General features: G+C 36.9%; 2 protein-coding genes across 4 annotated transcripts in view; both read left to right on the forward strand.

The window, feature by feature from the left end:
- IQCJ (IQ motif containing J) overlaps positions 1-9,958 on the forward strand; it is a 196,374-nt gene extending 186,416 nt beyond the window's left edge. For both annotated transcript variants that reach the window (XM_008956071.4, XM_008956070.4), the window contains 2 exons: positions 2,597-2,732; positions 5,289-9,958. In XM_008956071.4, the coding sequence (XP_008954319.1) occupies positions 2,597-2,732; positions 5,289-5,477 (325 nt within the window). In that variant the 3' untranslated portion in view covers positions 5,478-9,958. The remainder of the gene's footprint in view (positions 1-2,596; positions 2,733-5,288) is intronic.
- Positions 9,959-13,314: 3,356 nt separating this feature from the next.
- SCHIP1 (schwannomin interacting protein 1) overlaps positions 13,315-16,812 on the forward strand; it is a 611,891-nt gene continuing 608,393 nt past the window's right edge. For both annotated transcript variants that reach the window (XM_014344441.4, XM_034957666.3), the window contains exon 1: positions 13,315-13,955. In XM_014344441.4, the coding sequence (XP_014199927.2) occupies positions 13,893-13,955 (63 nt within the window). In that variant the 5' untranslated portion in view covers positions 13,315-13,892. The remainder of the gene's footprint in view (positions 13,956-16,812) is intronic.

Genomic DNA, 16,812 nt, shown 5'->3' on the forward strand with positions numbered 1-16,812 from the left:
ATATTACAAAAAAAAAACTCCTGTATTAAGAAAGTCAGTGGGTGCACAGATGTTTTAAATACATATTTTAAAAGTACTTAATATTGTCACCTTATAAATTAGAAAAGAAAAGGATATCCATTAACTGGGAAGAAAATAATATTGTCTTCTTAATATCTGACTTAAGGAGAACTGGTATGCCAATTTCCAAATTCCATAAAACCAGGGGGAGAAGAGGATGTTTAAGTGCAAATTCCTTTGCAAACCTCTCATCTCAGTTTTGCCCAATGTTATTTGGTTCTTTAGAGGTGTCACACCGCCCTCTGGTGTTCAACAAGCTAAAATGTAGTATCTCAAATGGCCAGTATATTTTCTTTTTGTATGTTCTGAATAATGAAGACGATTTAAAGGGAAAAAAGGACAGTGTAGAATACCTCAAAGTCCTATAAAGTTGTGGGTGTTCTATTGGTTGTCAACATTTTCTAATTTTTAGACTGCCTTTAAAACGTTACACATTCTGAGCTCTTGACAGGCAGGTTTAGAGACTTTAGGAACCTTCAAGCGGCAGAACTTGTTAGCTGGGCTCTGGGATATCCCAAGCAACTCAGAGGATGTGAACATCACCGACAGCTTCCTTAAGTTCACTCCTCCCTGATATAATGGGTCTTGAAGAAGCAAGAAGACCACCAAACTCAGGCAGGCAATCTTACGGGACTCCCTTTCCCATTCTGCTTAAAATCTTTAAGCCAAAGAAAAACAGAGAAATAAAAACGCACTTTGAGCAAGATTTCATAATAAAACAGTGACCAAATATAATTCAAATTCGGGCCAGATTCTGCTTTAGTGAGGCTTGAAGTATGTATAATCTGAAGAGTCCTTTAAAAAAAAACTCTAAAAATATCTTATTTTTACAATTCTATACAAATCATGAAGAGCCCCTCATCAGGATCTTGGAAGAGGCTCCTGGCCTTTAAGTAAGAACCCCTAAAGCTTAAGTTTCCTAGCTTCAGGGAATTGGCTACTGACCCAAAAGTATTGTTTGCACTACAGTTGATGGACTTTTCCTTGAGCATTGTAATTCCCAGACCTTTAATAAATTAGGGAAAATATACAGATTCAATAATGTGGTCACATTTTTTTTTGTTATTTATATGCTGTGACCATTGAGAATTGATGATCTTTGAACTATTCCAGCCAAATGAGAATAAATAAGTTTGTTGATTCAGAAACAACTTTAATGACATAGGTTGTGTGTGAAAGAATTACAGAGATCAGATGCTTCCAGGAGTTTAGAAGAGATAGTGATAGAATTAATACAGCTATCTTAAACTATTTTAAAAGGCTGAATCCTAACAACTAGTCTGCATTAACTGTTAACTCCCAGAAGAGGTTAGACTGTGTTCAGTGACCCCCCCCTATGAAAATCGAGATGTTAATCTCAAAGATCACAAGCCAGTCTGATATGATTTGGCTCTGTGTCCCTACCCAAATCTCACCTTGAATTGTAATGATCCCCGCATGTCGAGGGTGTGACCAGATGTAGACAATTGAATCATGGGGCAATTTCCCCCATGCCGTTCTGTTGATAGTGAGTTCTCAGGAGGTCTGGTGCTTTTACAAGGGGCTCCCCCCTTTACTCAGCAGAGGTGCCTTCTGCCATGATTGTAAGTTTCCTGAGACCTCCCCAGCCATGCAGAACTGTGAGTCAATTAAACCTCTTTTCTTTATAAATTACCCAGTCTCGGGTATTTCTTCATAGCAGCATGAAAACGGACTAATACACAGTCCATGGGGGAATCACTTAGCTTATATTAAGAAGAGGTTTCCGTTATCCTGAGCAGAAGATAATTTATTTTTTCTGATACTAATCATGGAAAATAACTTCCTTAGGTGAAACCTGAAATAGCTGCCTAATGACATTACATTAATTCTCTGAGTAGTACGTAACACTTGAATAATCTTTGTCCATTTCTTTATTTATAATCTTTGTCCATTTCCTATTCCCTTCCACAGTATATAAAACCCATGATGTGGTGCTCTCGCCTGCCTTGTGCCCCACAGCAGGGCCACTGCATTTGGCCATGCAGACTGCGCTGCACATCACTGACACCTTCACCTTGCGGTCATGCAAAGGACTGCTCTGGAGCTGTGCACGGCGGAGTCCCTGTTCAGAGTCTACAGCTGACCCTGGCACAGAATGACCCCTCAAAAATCACACACTGAGTGAATGCAGTAGTAGTCAGCCTATTTATTATTCTCATCTAAAATAAAAGATGAAAAATTGAAAGAGTTTGGTGTCTCATAAATCAAAGTACATTTACTTGTGCAAACTAGTTTGTTTTGACTGATGAATTTTATTATTAAGTTGACTCTTTTAGGCCAGTTGAGCGCAGTCAAGTCTGTGAAAGTCAAACCAGTAAGGTAGGGAGACAGTCTCCATGGCTGGATTGAAGTTAAAGTTCAGGTCTCCTGATTCACTACATCACATTCTGTATGTTCTACTTCCCTTGGCACCAAAGCCAATTCCTTCAGACTCCTTGTGAGTTTCTGAGTCTGTGGGCCATGATCCAACAGTAATCATGTGTGTGCTGTTTTTTGTTTTGTTTTGTTTTTTCAGCATTCAGCGAGCATGGCGAGAGTACCTGCAGCGGCAGGAGCCCCTGGGGAAGAGGAGCCCGTCCCCACCCTCCGTCTCCTCAGAGAAGCTGAGCAGCTCTGTCAGCATGAACACCTTCTCCGACAGCAGCACACCCGTGAGTGTCATGTTTCTTTTTCTATGTCCTGACTTGACATTCAACTGAAGGCCTAGACTTTGGTTCTAAGGGAGAAATCTTGGGATGTGAGCAGGTGGTTTGTGACAGTGAAGACCTATGTAGCTTATTTGCTACCCAGGAACCCATGGTGAGAGTTTTGTCACCTCAAAATAAAGACACAATTCATAAGCACAAAGTGAACTTTATCAAGTCTGGAGAAAATAGACTGCATTTATGTGTTCTCATTTCTCTATTATGGAGGTATCTTTTTTCCTTTTCTTTATAATAGCATATTTCTTTTAGTATGTGCTGTGTGTTTCTTTTATTGTGTGGTGCTAATATGATAGAAGATAAGATTGGTTATAAGGAGTAGAAAGAGAACTTTTACCAGAAGAATTGGAAGTGGTCACACACTCAGGGGTTGCAACTTAAATGTCTCCAGGGGCCAGGTAAGTCACCCTCATGACTGAGGTGGCTGAGCTGTGCCCCTGGCTACATGGAGAACATAGACCTCACCCGAAGGGCAGTGCACTTGGCTCCTGACACTGTGTCACCATGTGGCGATACAGGCAGGCATGGCCAAATGTGATTTTCTTTCTTCAGGACATGTCAGAAATCTGTATTTTTAAGTGTTAGCAGCCAGTAAGAAAATTTAAAAGGTAAAGCAAGCATGCCTACAGACCACAATTGACCTACAGGCCACCAGTTTAAGAAATCTGAGATAGAGAGTTAAGGAATAAGGGAATCTGCTGGAAGTCTTTATTTTTAAAAAACACCAAAAGTGGGAAGAAATCAGTGATGAGGGATTTATGAACCAGGATTTTGTGGATTTAAGCACTGTGATAATTTGTAACCAGTCACTGAAATGCTGAAAAGTTAGAGAAATGAAGTAATTACACAAGTATATTACTTCCAAAAATTTTTCTTTTACTTTTGGTTATCATGTTTATTCTGTGGTAAAAAGGTTTCCCAACACTCAACGCAATGTATTCTTTTTGGGATCAGGTAAAAGTTGCTGTATTTGAAATGTTTTCAGATGGTTGCATTGCATATTCTTCAATAAATGGTTTTGCCTAGATATGGATTTAAAGAGAGAGAATAAGTTGAGTTTATAGCAATGCAAATAAAAGTGGCAGAAGATCCATTTTTAATTGACAGCAGAAATTGAACATTTAGTGAATCTTCACTTTAAAACAATTATTTAGGGGAATGGCTTATCCTAACTGACCTCACTATCACTAGAGGGCACTCGTGAACTACACTGGAAAATGCCAGGGCTTCTCGTTTGTGTCTAACTCATGATTTGTGAGGTAAAAACTAAAGTGAGAATTGAATGTTTAAGATGTCTTTGCTGTAAATGCCAATAGAAAGTGCATATTAGATGACTTTGGGATTTTATTTGAATGGTGGAAACTCAGTATTAGAAATCACTTTGTGAGTTAAATGTTTGGATTTACTTTTTTTGTACCTTCTCACAGCCCCAATTCACGACAATTCTCAATTGCTGCTGAATCCAGTGATATCTAAAAGTTTTAGTGTTGCTTTAGGGTGCTTAACCTTTTGGTTTTATTGGACTCCTATGAGAATATATGTTTGTTTTATATTTGTACGGCTGTACTGCTTCGATTCTAGCGTAAGTGTTTTGTGCATAAATGCATGTTCTTCCCTGCTCATGAGTCATCAACTTCATTTATATCTCTGCACAGCTTCACTAACAGTTCTACTTTATTTAATTTAGCTTAGCCTCCTGATTCCTTGTTGGTTTTTAGTAGAAGATATTTCCTCCCTCAAATGTTCCCAGCAATTTGTTCTCCCATAAGGTATATCAGACCGAATTGGGGGTGCATCCTGTAGCCCCACCATATCATCATCCTTTAGCTCTGTGCTCATGTGATGAGGATGACTGTATTCAGTGAATGGCAGTCTGGCTCACCCATGATTGCCTATAAAAAGTGAGAATCAATGCCTGTAATCCCAGCACTTTGGGAGGCTGAGGTGGGCAGATCGCTTGAGGTCAGGAGTTTGAGATCAGCCTAGCTAACATAGCGAAACCCTGTCTCTACCAAAAATACAAAAATTAGCTGGGTGTGGTGGCATGCACCTGTAATCCCAGCTACTTGGAAGACTGAGGCAGGAGAATGAACGGCTTGAAACGCAGGAGGCAGAGGTTGCAGTGAGCCGAGATTGCGCCACTGCACTCCAGCCTGGATGACAGAGGGAAACTCTGTCTCAAAAAAAAAAAAAAAAAAAAAAAAAAAAAAAGAATTAGAATCAGAACAGATTTTCAAAAAGAATTAGCTGTCAGAAAGCAAGCAGGCCCTGCCCAGAATTCTAATAGAAGTTATTGATTATAACAGTGACTTAAATATTGATAATCACAGTGATGTGACATTAAATGTAAAAAATAAAATATGAAAATATAAGATGTTGGGATGCTTCCAAGTCTCTGGTTTGTCACTTAGGTAAAATATCCAAGTCACAATTTAAAAGAAAACTTTATGTGTAGTTGTTTGGAGTTTAGTGAGCTAAGCTTGTTTTATCTGCTGTGATCATCAGTTTGCCAGGGCCCCTTTTGGGAAGATTCATCCTTACATCTCTTGGAGGTTGCAGTCACCTGGGGACAAGTTGCCTGGTGGAAGGAAGGTGATTCTTCTCTACCTTGACCAGCTTGCCAGACCCACTGGGTTCATACATACTCTCAAGGAGCCCCAGATAGAAAGACTTGGTTTTCTCACCCTCCAGTGAATGGACCTCAAGTTTATGGAGGGAATAGGATGACCCCTGGCCTACACTGACTAAGCCTGTCATCAAGAAATGATCTTCCTCTAACAACCTTGAGTCCATTTGGAACTTCTGTGTTAAAAGCCTTCAGTCCAAGTCAAATGTTGTCAGTGAGCTGTGTCCCTGGGGAGTTCTTTATGCCCTGCCTCTTGCTTGATCTTTTCCAGGTTGTTGAACCTCAGCCCTCTTTCTCTGGGTTTAATCTATTGCTGTTACTGCCTAGACAATTTTCTATCTTCTCATATCTGATCAACTGCCTGTCTTGTCCCAAGTCCCTGCCTTCTTTCTACTAACCTCTAGCACAACCTTAATGGAGGCCAACAAGCCCTTACCTAACTTCTGGACATTGCCAGCTGCTCTCCAGCCCCACGCCCATAACTGCAATTATTGCCTATCTCAACTATCTACCCCAGGCATGCACTACACAGGAAATCAGCTCACTAATCTGGTTGAGTTCCTGTGTGGAGCTGATAATGATGCTTTTGCATGCTTCTGCTCTGATTGTTTTGGCTAGGCCTAGTGGTTAATGTAGTTCTTAGAACATTTCTGCCTTAAAATATATAACAAAAGTAACGTTTAAGTATGAGTGCTCAAATTCATTATCTTAATAAAAGCTGAGCACTTGTTATGTGCCAGGCACTCTGCTATTATCTTGTTTAATCCTATCAATAATCATACAAAGAAAGGCACTATTATTATCTCCATTTTACAGGTGATGAAAAAGAGACTTAAAGAGATAACTACCTTTTCTTGGGCCACCCATTGGGTTGGAGCTCCATATTTTATTCTTCCACTATATTACTTGAAAAGAAGGCTGCATTTAGACACGGTCAAGCAATCAGTTCATGCATTTCTAAGACTGCTTTACAATTTGGTAGTTACAAACAGTGAATGAAACAATATTTTTAAAACCCTCATTTGATTTTATAAATTGCTTCATTCAATGCTCCTTGATTAAAACCTCAAACCTCAGCTGTTCAATGCCAAATTAAAGAGCAACAGAAGGGAAGATAATATTAAGTTATGTTAGCAATTTGCATATTAAGTGCCCTTATACCGCAATGTATCATGTGGTAACAGAAAAATTTGTTTTAGAAATAGGAATTTTGAATAGCAACTGTTAGGGAATGGAGCTTGTGGATATCAAAATGATTTTTAAAAAGAGTAACCTTCTCTCCTTAAAAAATATTAGTTATTGCACAAAGGACAACAGTAGGAAATGCCCTGTGTATTTTTTATTAATCAATTTCATATCATAAAATATTTAACTCTTTTCGTTTCCAGCTCCCAGAGATCTGTAGCTTGTCTAATAGGATTATCATGGAAAGAAACTATAGCATGGTATTTTCTAAACTCCAAGATTGATGACCTTTTCAGAAATTGTTAGCATGACCTTACAAATAAGTCCGGAAAAATCTTTGGGATTATTTAGAGACATTCTCAATCTCTTTTGGCTTAGAATTGTTTCCTCCTGCTTGGGCCTTGCTTTGCGGTCACGCCTCTCTCTCCCATTGGTTCCCATATTATTATGATCTGGCCTATAGGGGGCACTGTGGCTCATGGAATGAGGCGCTGCCTGGGTCTAAGAGGATGTGACTTAAAATAGCAGCTCTGCCACTATTTCTATGTGTCCAAGATATATCATTTGAGAGGACATTCTTCATCTGCAACTGGAAATAATACCCACCTCAGAAATGGATTGGGATTGCTGTGAAGGTTAAACGGCACTACACATGTAAACTACAGCACAGAACCTGGGACTCTGAAGGCTCTCACTAAATATTAGTTGATTTTGAATCTGCTCTTGAAAACGTTCAGTGAGTTTATTCAAAATGCTGTGGAAAAATTGTGGAGAGCAGAGATGGAATTTTTAACTTGACACTGATTGAGGGGCACAGTACTTGTTTGTGATTCCCCAAGTGAATCCATGAGAATCAACTCATGCTCCAGAATGAATATGAATATATATATTGGAACTGTACATTACAAAGGTAATAAATTAAGCATTTATTTTAGTGTTGCTCTTACTAAAGATTGATTTTCCAGTTCTGAAGATGAACTGAGTCCTTTTGCATCTAAATGAGTAGACCTTCTCTGAGAGACCACCCCCACACTCAGAGTAAAAGCAAGCATAGATCGCTCTCCTTCCTTCCAAGACCTGATGAATAAGGAACAGGCAGATTCTTAGGACACTGGGGAAAGCAGAATTAAGTGCCACTCCTGCAGCTGCCCAACTTCTACCAGCAGACCTTACTTCATTCCTAGTCAAGAGGAATTATAGTCCTGAGCAGGGTCAAAAACCACCGATTTGGACCAGCTGAAGACTGTTACCTCAGGTGTGAAGTAACACCTGAGTGTTACTTCTGGAGTGAAGGCTGTGGGATGCTTAGGTTGACAGCACTGCTTAAGTGTCCCGGCATTTAGCAAGAGTGTCTGGATATTCAACAGCCAGCCAGATGACCCACCAAACCTTTCCAAATATACTTCTAAAAGTCAGTCTTACCCTTGCTGTTGAACGCGGCATATTCACCAACATTCAAACTGCTTCATTACCCTCAAGCTTTATTGCCCTTTTCAGATTTACAACCTCCAGGCTTTAAATACATCAAGAAAACTCTGGTGACTAATTAGGTAGAAAGTCTTGTTACAAAGTCACACTTGGTTGGGGGAAAACTCAGCCCTGAAAGAGGATTTCTGGGACCCCTTCTAATACAATTCTGAGATATTTAAAACTATAGAGAATATGGGCCGGGTGTGGTGGCTCATGCCTGTAATCCCAGCACTTTGGGAGGCTGAAGTGGGCAGAACACCTGAGATCAGGAGGTCGAGACCATCCTGACCAACATGGTGAAACCCTGTCTCTACTAAAAATACAAAAATTAGCTGAGCATGATGGTGTGCGCCTGTAATCCCAGCTACCTGGGAGGCTGAGGCAGGAGAATTGCTGGAACCTGGGAGGCAGAGCCTGCAAGTGAGCCGAGATCGTGCCACTGCACTCCAGCCTGGGTGACAGAGCAAGACTCCGTCTCAAAAACAACAGCAACAACAACAACAAAAGCAAAAAACAAACTATAGCGAATGTAAGCTTCGTGCTACTTAATAATTTAATAACCTAGATTTTCCAGGTCAGGGACAGGTTACAGTATTAAGCTCAGCTGTTATAAATTTAGGTCTCATGAATTCTAATGTTTTAGTACCCAAACATTATCTTTCATCCTTCCTTTCAGACCCCCAAATAGCACAAATTCTTTGTCTATTTGTTCCAAATTTTGGTTCTGAGAATATATTAACCATATATACAAAGAGAAGACTTCTTAGTATTTACTTAGAAGTAGATACATTTCTTTCAAACCAGAGCCTGAGAGAGTATTTCATTTTCCAAAGTTTTACAAATTATATAATATATAAACATATATGACAGTATGCATAAATCTATTTTTATATAAAATAGTCTCTTTATACCACAAACATCCTCTCCCTTTTATGTCTCTAAATATTGGCTGATAATATAGATTCCTTTTCCCAAATTATCCTTTTAACATCATGGTTTGAGGGTAATTTTTCTTGATAGGCTTAAAAATAAACATGTTGTTCTGGTTTGGGGATTTAAAATTTTTTCAAAAGGACTGCTAATTAATATTAGCACATTGCGTGAGTTCAGAACGATATGCAAAATTGACAGTTAATTGATCACTGATTCATTCATCCATAGTAACATAATAAATCTTCCTTAGCAGTCTCTACACTTAATGACCTATGAGTATAGATGTAAAAATCTAGACATCAAGTATGTCACCTTTGATAAAGATAGTTGAGAAATAACTTGTTTTCTGTGTAGTTTACCTTAAGTCCACTCTTGGCATTTGTCCTCATATAAATTCTGTCTTTATTCTACGGCTTAGTGAGATAAATTGTTAGATCTCTAATTTAGACACAGAGTGCACCCTACATAATAAATCCAGTTTTATTATTACAAATAAACATTCCAAAGCACAGAAAGACAAACATTGCATGTTCTCACCTATTTATGGAATCTAAAAATTCAAAACAATTGAACTAATGGGCAGAGAGAATAGAAGGATGGTTCCTAGAGCCTTGGAAAGGGAGTGGGAGCCCGGAGGGGGGCAACTGGGAATAGTTAACGTAATGGGTACACAAAAAAAAAGAATGAATGAATAAGGCATACTATTTGATAGCAGAACAGGGTGACTATAGTCAGTAATAACTTAATTGTACATTTTAAAATAACTATAAGAGTATAATTGAATTGTTTGTAACACAAAGATAAATGCTTGGATGGATACCCCATTCTCCATGATTACTTAATGGATAATAATGTGATTATTTTACATTGCATACCTGTATCAAAACATCTCATGTACCCCATAAATACATGCATCTACTATATCTGCAAAAAAAAAAAAAAAAAAAAAAAACCAACATAACCAACATTCCACTCATTGAATGGGTATAAAAGACGCTTTAGGGTCGGAGGAGAAATTAGATGTGGTGAAACTGGAGTGTGATGTATCATTGTATTCCATTTCTTCTGGAAAGCTCATTAGCCTAAGGGTCTTTTGTAAATGAGACATCTTTCGGGGTGGGGGATAATTATTCACATCCCTGGATTAGGTCTACATTCATTCACTCGTTCAACAACTATCTGAATGTCTACTGTGTGCCAGGCCTTTGCCAAGCACTGGGGATACAATGATCACCAAAAGAAAACAACCTATGCCCTTGCAGAATTTACAAATTCCTCAGTCATGATTGTCAATTCTTGTAACAGAGCTGTTGATAACATAGGCAATGATAACTATTAATTGATTAATTGTATAGAAGGTTTAGGTGCTACTATTAAGAAAAATCTTACTGCTGAAACATCTTCTAGAGCAGAATTTCTCTGAACGTGGCACCTGAAATATTACTTTTACAGGACATTGGTAAATGTTAATTGGAAGAGAGGTAAAATGAGTCAATTTATTTACTTTACGACTTCTTCGAGCCTTTTTAAGTTTCTACACATTTTGATTCTGCAGGAAGGCTGTATTTTTTTCACACTTTCTATGCTTCTTTGAGCATGAAACCTGAAAAGAGTCACATCTTACTGGGCTTAATGGATCCATGGAACACACTTTGAGAAACATTATCCTAGAGTTACTAGTTGTTAAAGGAAAATTCCAAGAACTCGAATTTTCCTCTAAGTGGCTCAATAATGCAATTAATGAGTTGAACAATGCATTTAGTAAAACTTCCAATGAAAGTTTTATATACAACATGTCCTTTTTATAGGCCTCTATCTATAGAGCTGTATTATGCAAATGAAAATTTTATTAAGTTCACAGATAAAACTTGTTGCATTAACTGGCTCATAGGGTTTATATAAAAAACAAATCTAATCAACAAAACAATAGTACTAGAAGATGGAGTTTTAGAAAGTCAATAAATAACTCATTTTCCCTTCTTGATTTAGAAACATTTTCAGAAATAAGAGATTTAGGCAGAGGGAGATCAAAATCTCAACTTTATTTCCGGTCAAAGCTGGATTTGAGGGTGTAACTCTGACTGTGGCAACATTTGACATCTTACTATTGAACTTTGAAATGAGAGAAACTTACCAGTCTCACCCACAGGGCAAGCCAGTGTGAATCCTGTGCAGGGAGCTGGATCCCACACAGAGACAGAGGAAGGGTGATCCTGAGCTGTAGATGCCCAGTTCCTTTGCCTAATCCTCCAATCAGTGTAACTCTTTCCACCTTTGTAGAGAGGAGAAAAGGATGGAAATTAGAGGCTAGGAGTCTTTAGGAAAATGCTTTCTTATGGAAGCCTGAGAAAATGAGAAGGGGGTGCCCAACACTGGATACTTCAGGAAGCAAAAATTGGGCTTTTTAAAAAAAATCATTTTAAGAATCACAAATACTTTTTAGTCAGTTTGATTTTTATATGATTTTATATATTGTAATATATTAATTAGTGTTTTCCAAATAATAATTACTTTTGGAACTTTTTATAAAAATGCATATTCCAGAACCACAACAGATCTATCGTGTCAGAATATCTGAGAAGCAGCCTGGGACTTTTATTTTTATTTTTATTTTTTTGAGACAGAGTCTCACTCTGTTGCCCAGGCTGGAGTGCAGTGGCGTGATCTCAGCTCACTGCAACCTCTGCCTCCTGGGTTCAAGTGATTCTTCTGCCTCGGCCTTCTGAGAAGCTGGGATTACAGGTGCCCACTACACGCCTGGCTAATTTTTGTATTTTTAGTGGAGATGGGGTTTCACCATCTTGGCCAGGCTGGTCTTGAACTCCTGACTTCGTGATCCACCCGCCTTGGGCTCCCAAAGTGCTGGGACTTTTAAATTTTTAAAAATTCCCCAGATAATCTTCATCATTGTTAAAGTGTAGAAAATACTAAACTGTAGAAATTGAACAAAAATATCTGCTTTATTTAGGAAACTGAAGTGGATCAGAACATTTAGATGATCAATTTTTTTCTCAATTTTTATTTGGATATTTTAGCCTTTGGAATAAAATATTCCAAATTTTATTTGGATATTTTTCTCAATTTTTATTTGTATATTTAGCATAAATTTATTTGGATAAAAATTTATCCAAATAAATTTTTATTTGGATATTTTATTTGGATATTTTAGCATTCTCAATTTTTATTTGGATATTTTAGATATGCGGTGAGAAGCTGGTGAGGCAATATTTTCCTGATGAGATGCCAGAACAATCACCATTGCTTTAATAGAATTTGTTCAGTGGCACTGGTTGTGTGGAAAATTGTTTTCTCCTCAGATTTATGGTTCTTTCTCAAAAATATGACAGAATACTGTGCTCTTAAAGGAAAGCTGCTTTTGTTTGATCTATTTGGCCTTAAGGGAGGGAATACATTTAATAAGCACTAACTAGATAAGTTTCAAGTTATTCTTCACTTGGGCTATAAGAATTGTTTAGTTGGCATGAAAGGGGATTAGATAATTTATTAACTGGCATAAATGACAATTATGGCTGAAAATCATAAATTATGGCATATGACTAAATAGAGAAAAATGTGTTGCAAAGAATGATCATGGACATTGCTCATTTAAACATTCTTTAAAAGAATATGTGTACATCAATTACCAGTTAGGTGTGCAGATTAGTAACAATATAGCTAATTTTCTATTTTTACTTTATTCAGAGCTGAAAAACGTCTAAAAATAGTGAGTTAAAGAAAGTTTTTCTTTAACCAACACTTGAAAATATACTCCAATCGTTTCAGAGATAGTAAGATGTTTTTATGTTATACAACTTTTTAATTTTGTTACATAAACTGTTGTTAGAAGTTGAAGATGGTTTCCTTAATTTTTATTTTGCAATCTTTATGGATTGAATTAAAAAATAATTTTTGGACATGCTAAATATTCTGAGAGGTGTTTAGAAATAGATTCTATATCCTTAGAGAGCCTCTAGTTCCCACAGCAGCTTCTCCAGGGAAAAGCCCTTCTTCACTATATTCACCACAAATTAATGGCAGTTATTCACTTTTTAAAGCAGTACCAGAAGCTGATCTTAGCTTAAAGGGGAGGCTTCGTCTCACATATGAGCAGCAAATTGATTTTCTCTTCATGGCACTGTATCGATAGGGTTAAGTATTTTGATAGAAGACCATGCTATTTAATATAAGTAGATTTTCAAGAAAATCACTATGCTAAATACTTCTCTAGAAGGACTTTATCTATATACAGCAGCAACTGTGACCTGCTTTAGAGATGACATCATTGGGTGTCATGTGGCTCTTTATACGTTTCAGCCTCAGAAAGAGATAATCTGTGAAAGCCACAGAGCCTGATTTCTGCTGTGATAATCTTCAGCAGACCGAGGCTGGGGCGAGAATGAGGCAGACCTGTTTACATGGTGTGTGCAGTGCCTTGTGGAATTCTTAACTCTATTTTATTGTATTATTTTTAATCGAAAAGTAGATCAGATGATAGCATGAAGTGAATCAGCTGCTTTGGACTAATGGGATCTTCTTTTCTGCATTAAGATCAAGAACTTTTCTGGAATCCTCTGTTCTCCGAGTAGCCTTGTCTTCTCTGTGTGTTTTATCAATTTGAAGAACACTGGCAAAAATCAGCAAACTTCATCTCCCAAAAAGCTCTCGCTCTTTTTTGCCAATACTTGAAGATTTCTGCTCCAAAATCTACTTTGAGCTGCTTGAGCATGGTGGTTGATAACTGAAGGGCAAAAGCATCACTTATTTAGTGTGTGTTATAGAAATTTTTTAGACAACCTTACTAGCTAACCCAGGTGACCCTTTACGGATTTCTTTCAAAGCCAATTTGAATAAACAACTCTTCCCTCTCAAATGGGCAAGAGTAACTCTTCAGCACCATGGAGAGGTCCGGGCAGCGTGTTACAACGTGGGACTGTGACCAGGGCAAGCACTCTGACAGTGTAAGTTTTGCAAATGTCTGCCATCTATTTTAGGTGTATCATATTTTTACATATGAAGAGAGAAAACTTCAAAGTCGAACTAAGTAACGTTAAATTTAAGCTGATGGCCTTCATTACATTTTTAAATTCAGAATTAAGCATTTAAGGTATATTGGAGTGTTCATTTGAAAAAAATACTTTCTCATTGCATAGTTAGTATGTGGATATTTGGTGCTTTGAATTTTGAGAATCTAAGTTTGAGTGTTCTTTTTTTTAGTACACCAAAACTAATTGCATTGCAGTGGACTTTGGAAATAGCATTTTAATATACACATGTAAATAGTTCCAAATGTGCAATCTGTTGCCCTTTGTATACACAAGACTCTCTTTGGAAAGTAGTTCCTGATTTGTACAGTTTGGGAAGATCAGTTTTAAACTTTTTCAATTTAGATTATACTTTCAGTTACCAAAAGAACAAATGTCTAGGTATTCTAATGTCAATACATGGGAGATATTTGATGACTTACAAAATCTCGAATTTATTGGTATGAAATGTATAGAGTGGCAGCTTATTATAAGTAGAAATAACAGACAATTTTATAAAATTATATATGGGCTATTGAAATAGTACTTTTAGCATTATTGAAAATAATTAGTTTCAAAATGTTCAATTTAAATCTTCAAACCAGAAATAAAAAAAATGGTTTCTTCAAAAACATCTTTTAACTCCATCTTTTAGGCTATCAAATGTGTAGTTCTATGATATTATGATATGACACAACCAACGAAGAAATAATACTTTGAATTACTTCCCAGAATGACCCCAACAGATATTTTGATTAGCTATTCAAATTTTTTTCTAAGAGAACATATTGTCATTAAACAGTAACTTTAACAAATCATGATTCTTTTCTCAGGCCAATTAAACTTAGTTTGGAACATTTATTTATGCAGAATCATTTATTTTAAAGCCTAATAAAATATATTTTTATATAATTGTATTATAAAATTTATTTCCTTTAGTAGTTTTTCTTATATTTAAAAACCAGTAGTAAATGCAATTTACTCAGCTTGACCTCCAATTCAAATATAATGGATTCTTTCTGTTATGGATAATTTCCAAGTGAATTACTGTTGCTTCTTAACTCTTCAGTAATTTGGCATTTGATTTTGGGATAAATGGTACTTACATTTTGACAGTGTATGAAGTGCATAATTTTAGAGGATGTAACAATTTTATATAAAGGAGACCTTAGTATATATTTTTGTCATCTTTGCTCAATAGATCCACTGATAATTTCCATAATTGATGTCAGTATTTAAAAGGCCTCAGTTTTTGAAAAGAATGAAAGGTAGATTTATGATTTCAGTTTTTTAAAGTTTCATTTCCCAAAATTTTATTATTCTGCTTTGGTTTAATAGGTAAGTAGGACTTTTCACACACCATTGCATGTACCTCTGTGATTTTAAACTTAAATTGTTCCCTTATGGCAAACTGTATCCATTTGCAGCCCCTGATGAACTTTGAACAAATCATTCTGGTTTATTAAATTGTACATTCTAATCCAGAAGAATCCAAGACTCATGTCATAAAACGGAACTGCTTGCTGTGAAATGGTGTCAGATTTTATTCTGATTCAGAAATTTATTTGATCTTTGTCTCTGTCTCTCTGAAGGATGTGACTCATTTGTGATATTGTCAGAAGTGTAACTTTTATATTTGCTGCTTTTTTCCAAACATTTTAGTGATATATTTATAACTATTATCCAGCACACACATTTTTCTGTAGTTGAGATATTGTTGTCTATGTATTTATTTAACCAGAAATTGTTGCTGTATGACAAACTACAAGCACATGTTTGCTTCTGTTTTGATAGCCTTTCAATCATTATTGAAACAGTCACCTGAACAGTAGAAAAATGTTCAGAGCTAAACTGTTAGATATTCACATTTCTTTTTCTTTCTTTCTTTTCTTTTTTAAATAACATTCTGGTGGTAGCAGATGTATGTGAACAATCTTAAATTTAGTTGAGTGACATTTTGCTTTTCTTGCCAATGTAAAAATATGCTCCCAGATCTCTTTACTGTGGTCCACCCACCCTTGCAAGGGATTTATAACCTTTGGCTACAAAGAATGTAGGGGCATATTTATTTATGAAAGCCACCCTAGTTAGGATGCTTTGCAGGGTGGCTGAATATAGAGGCAGCTAATTGGCGGGTGTGGTTTTTACTGCTGATTTTAACCCTTTTTGGCACTAAGAAAGATTAGTTGATCTTGGAAATAGTTCTTACATCCAAGGTATTCAGTCTCATCTCTGTTGCATCAGTCTCCATCACATATTCCTGTAGAAGCAACTCCCCTAGCTACAGTCCCAACAGGAGCAGTTCCAGTAGGGAAGAGCCTGAAACTGAAATGTGTTGCAAGAGGGTCCTAAATGGTAGCTTCTTAGAGGGACATAGGGATCCTTGGGGTTATTTCAGTGACCAGGATGCTGATTGATTCCAAATGGGTTCTAGGCTTGTTTAGTATGTCTCTAACACTACAAGGGGCACAGTGGACATTAGAGGCTCAAGAGAGGTACCCTAGCATCCCAGAGATTCACTATAGATTGATGATTCATCATAAAACTTTCTATCAAGTGATTTTTGTCCTCAATTACTACATTTTACTGTTATTCCTTTCTCTGTCCCAATTTTATTTGCAAGGTACATTCCTACTTTGTATTACATGATGGACCTAACTAGGTATGACCTGACTGATTTGAAATTTACATTAAATATTACTAGAAATGATGGAGTAATCTTACCTTTTCCAGAGAACAGAAAAGAGCTTAGGGACTTTTCATGCAAGATATACACATTGCTGAAAGTCCAGGA

This window comes from Pan paniscus, chromosome 2 (assembly GCF_029289425.2).
Source record: "Pan paniscus chromosome 2, NHGRI_mPanPan1-v2.0_pri, whole genome shotgun sequence".
Taxonomy (NCBI): Eukaryota; Metazoa; Chordata; class Mammalia; order Primates; family Hominidae; genus Pan; species Pan paniscus.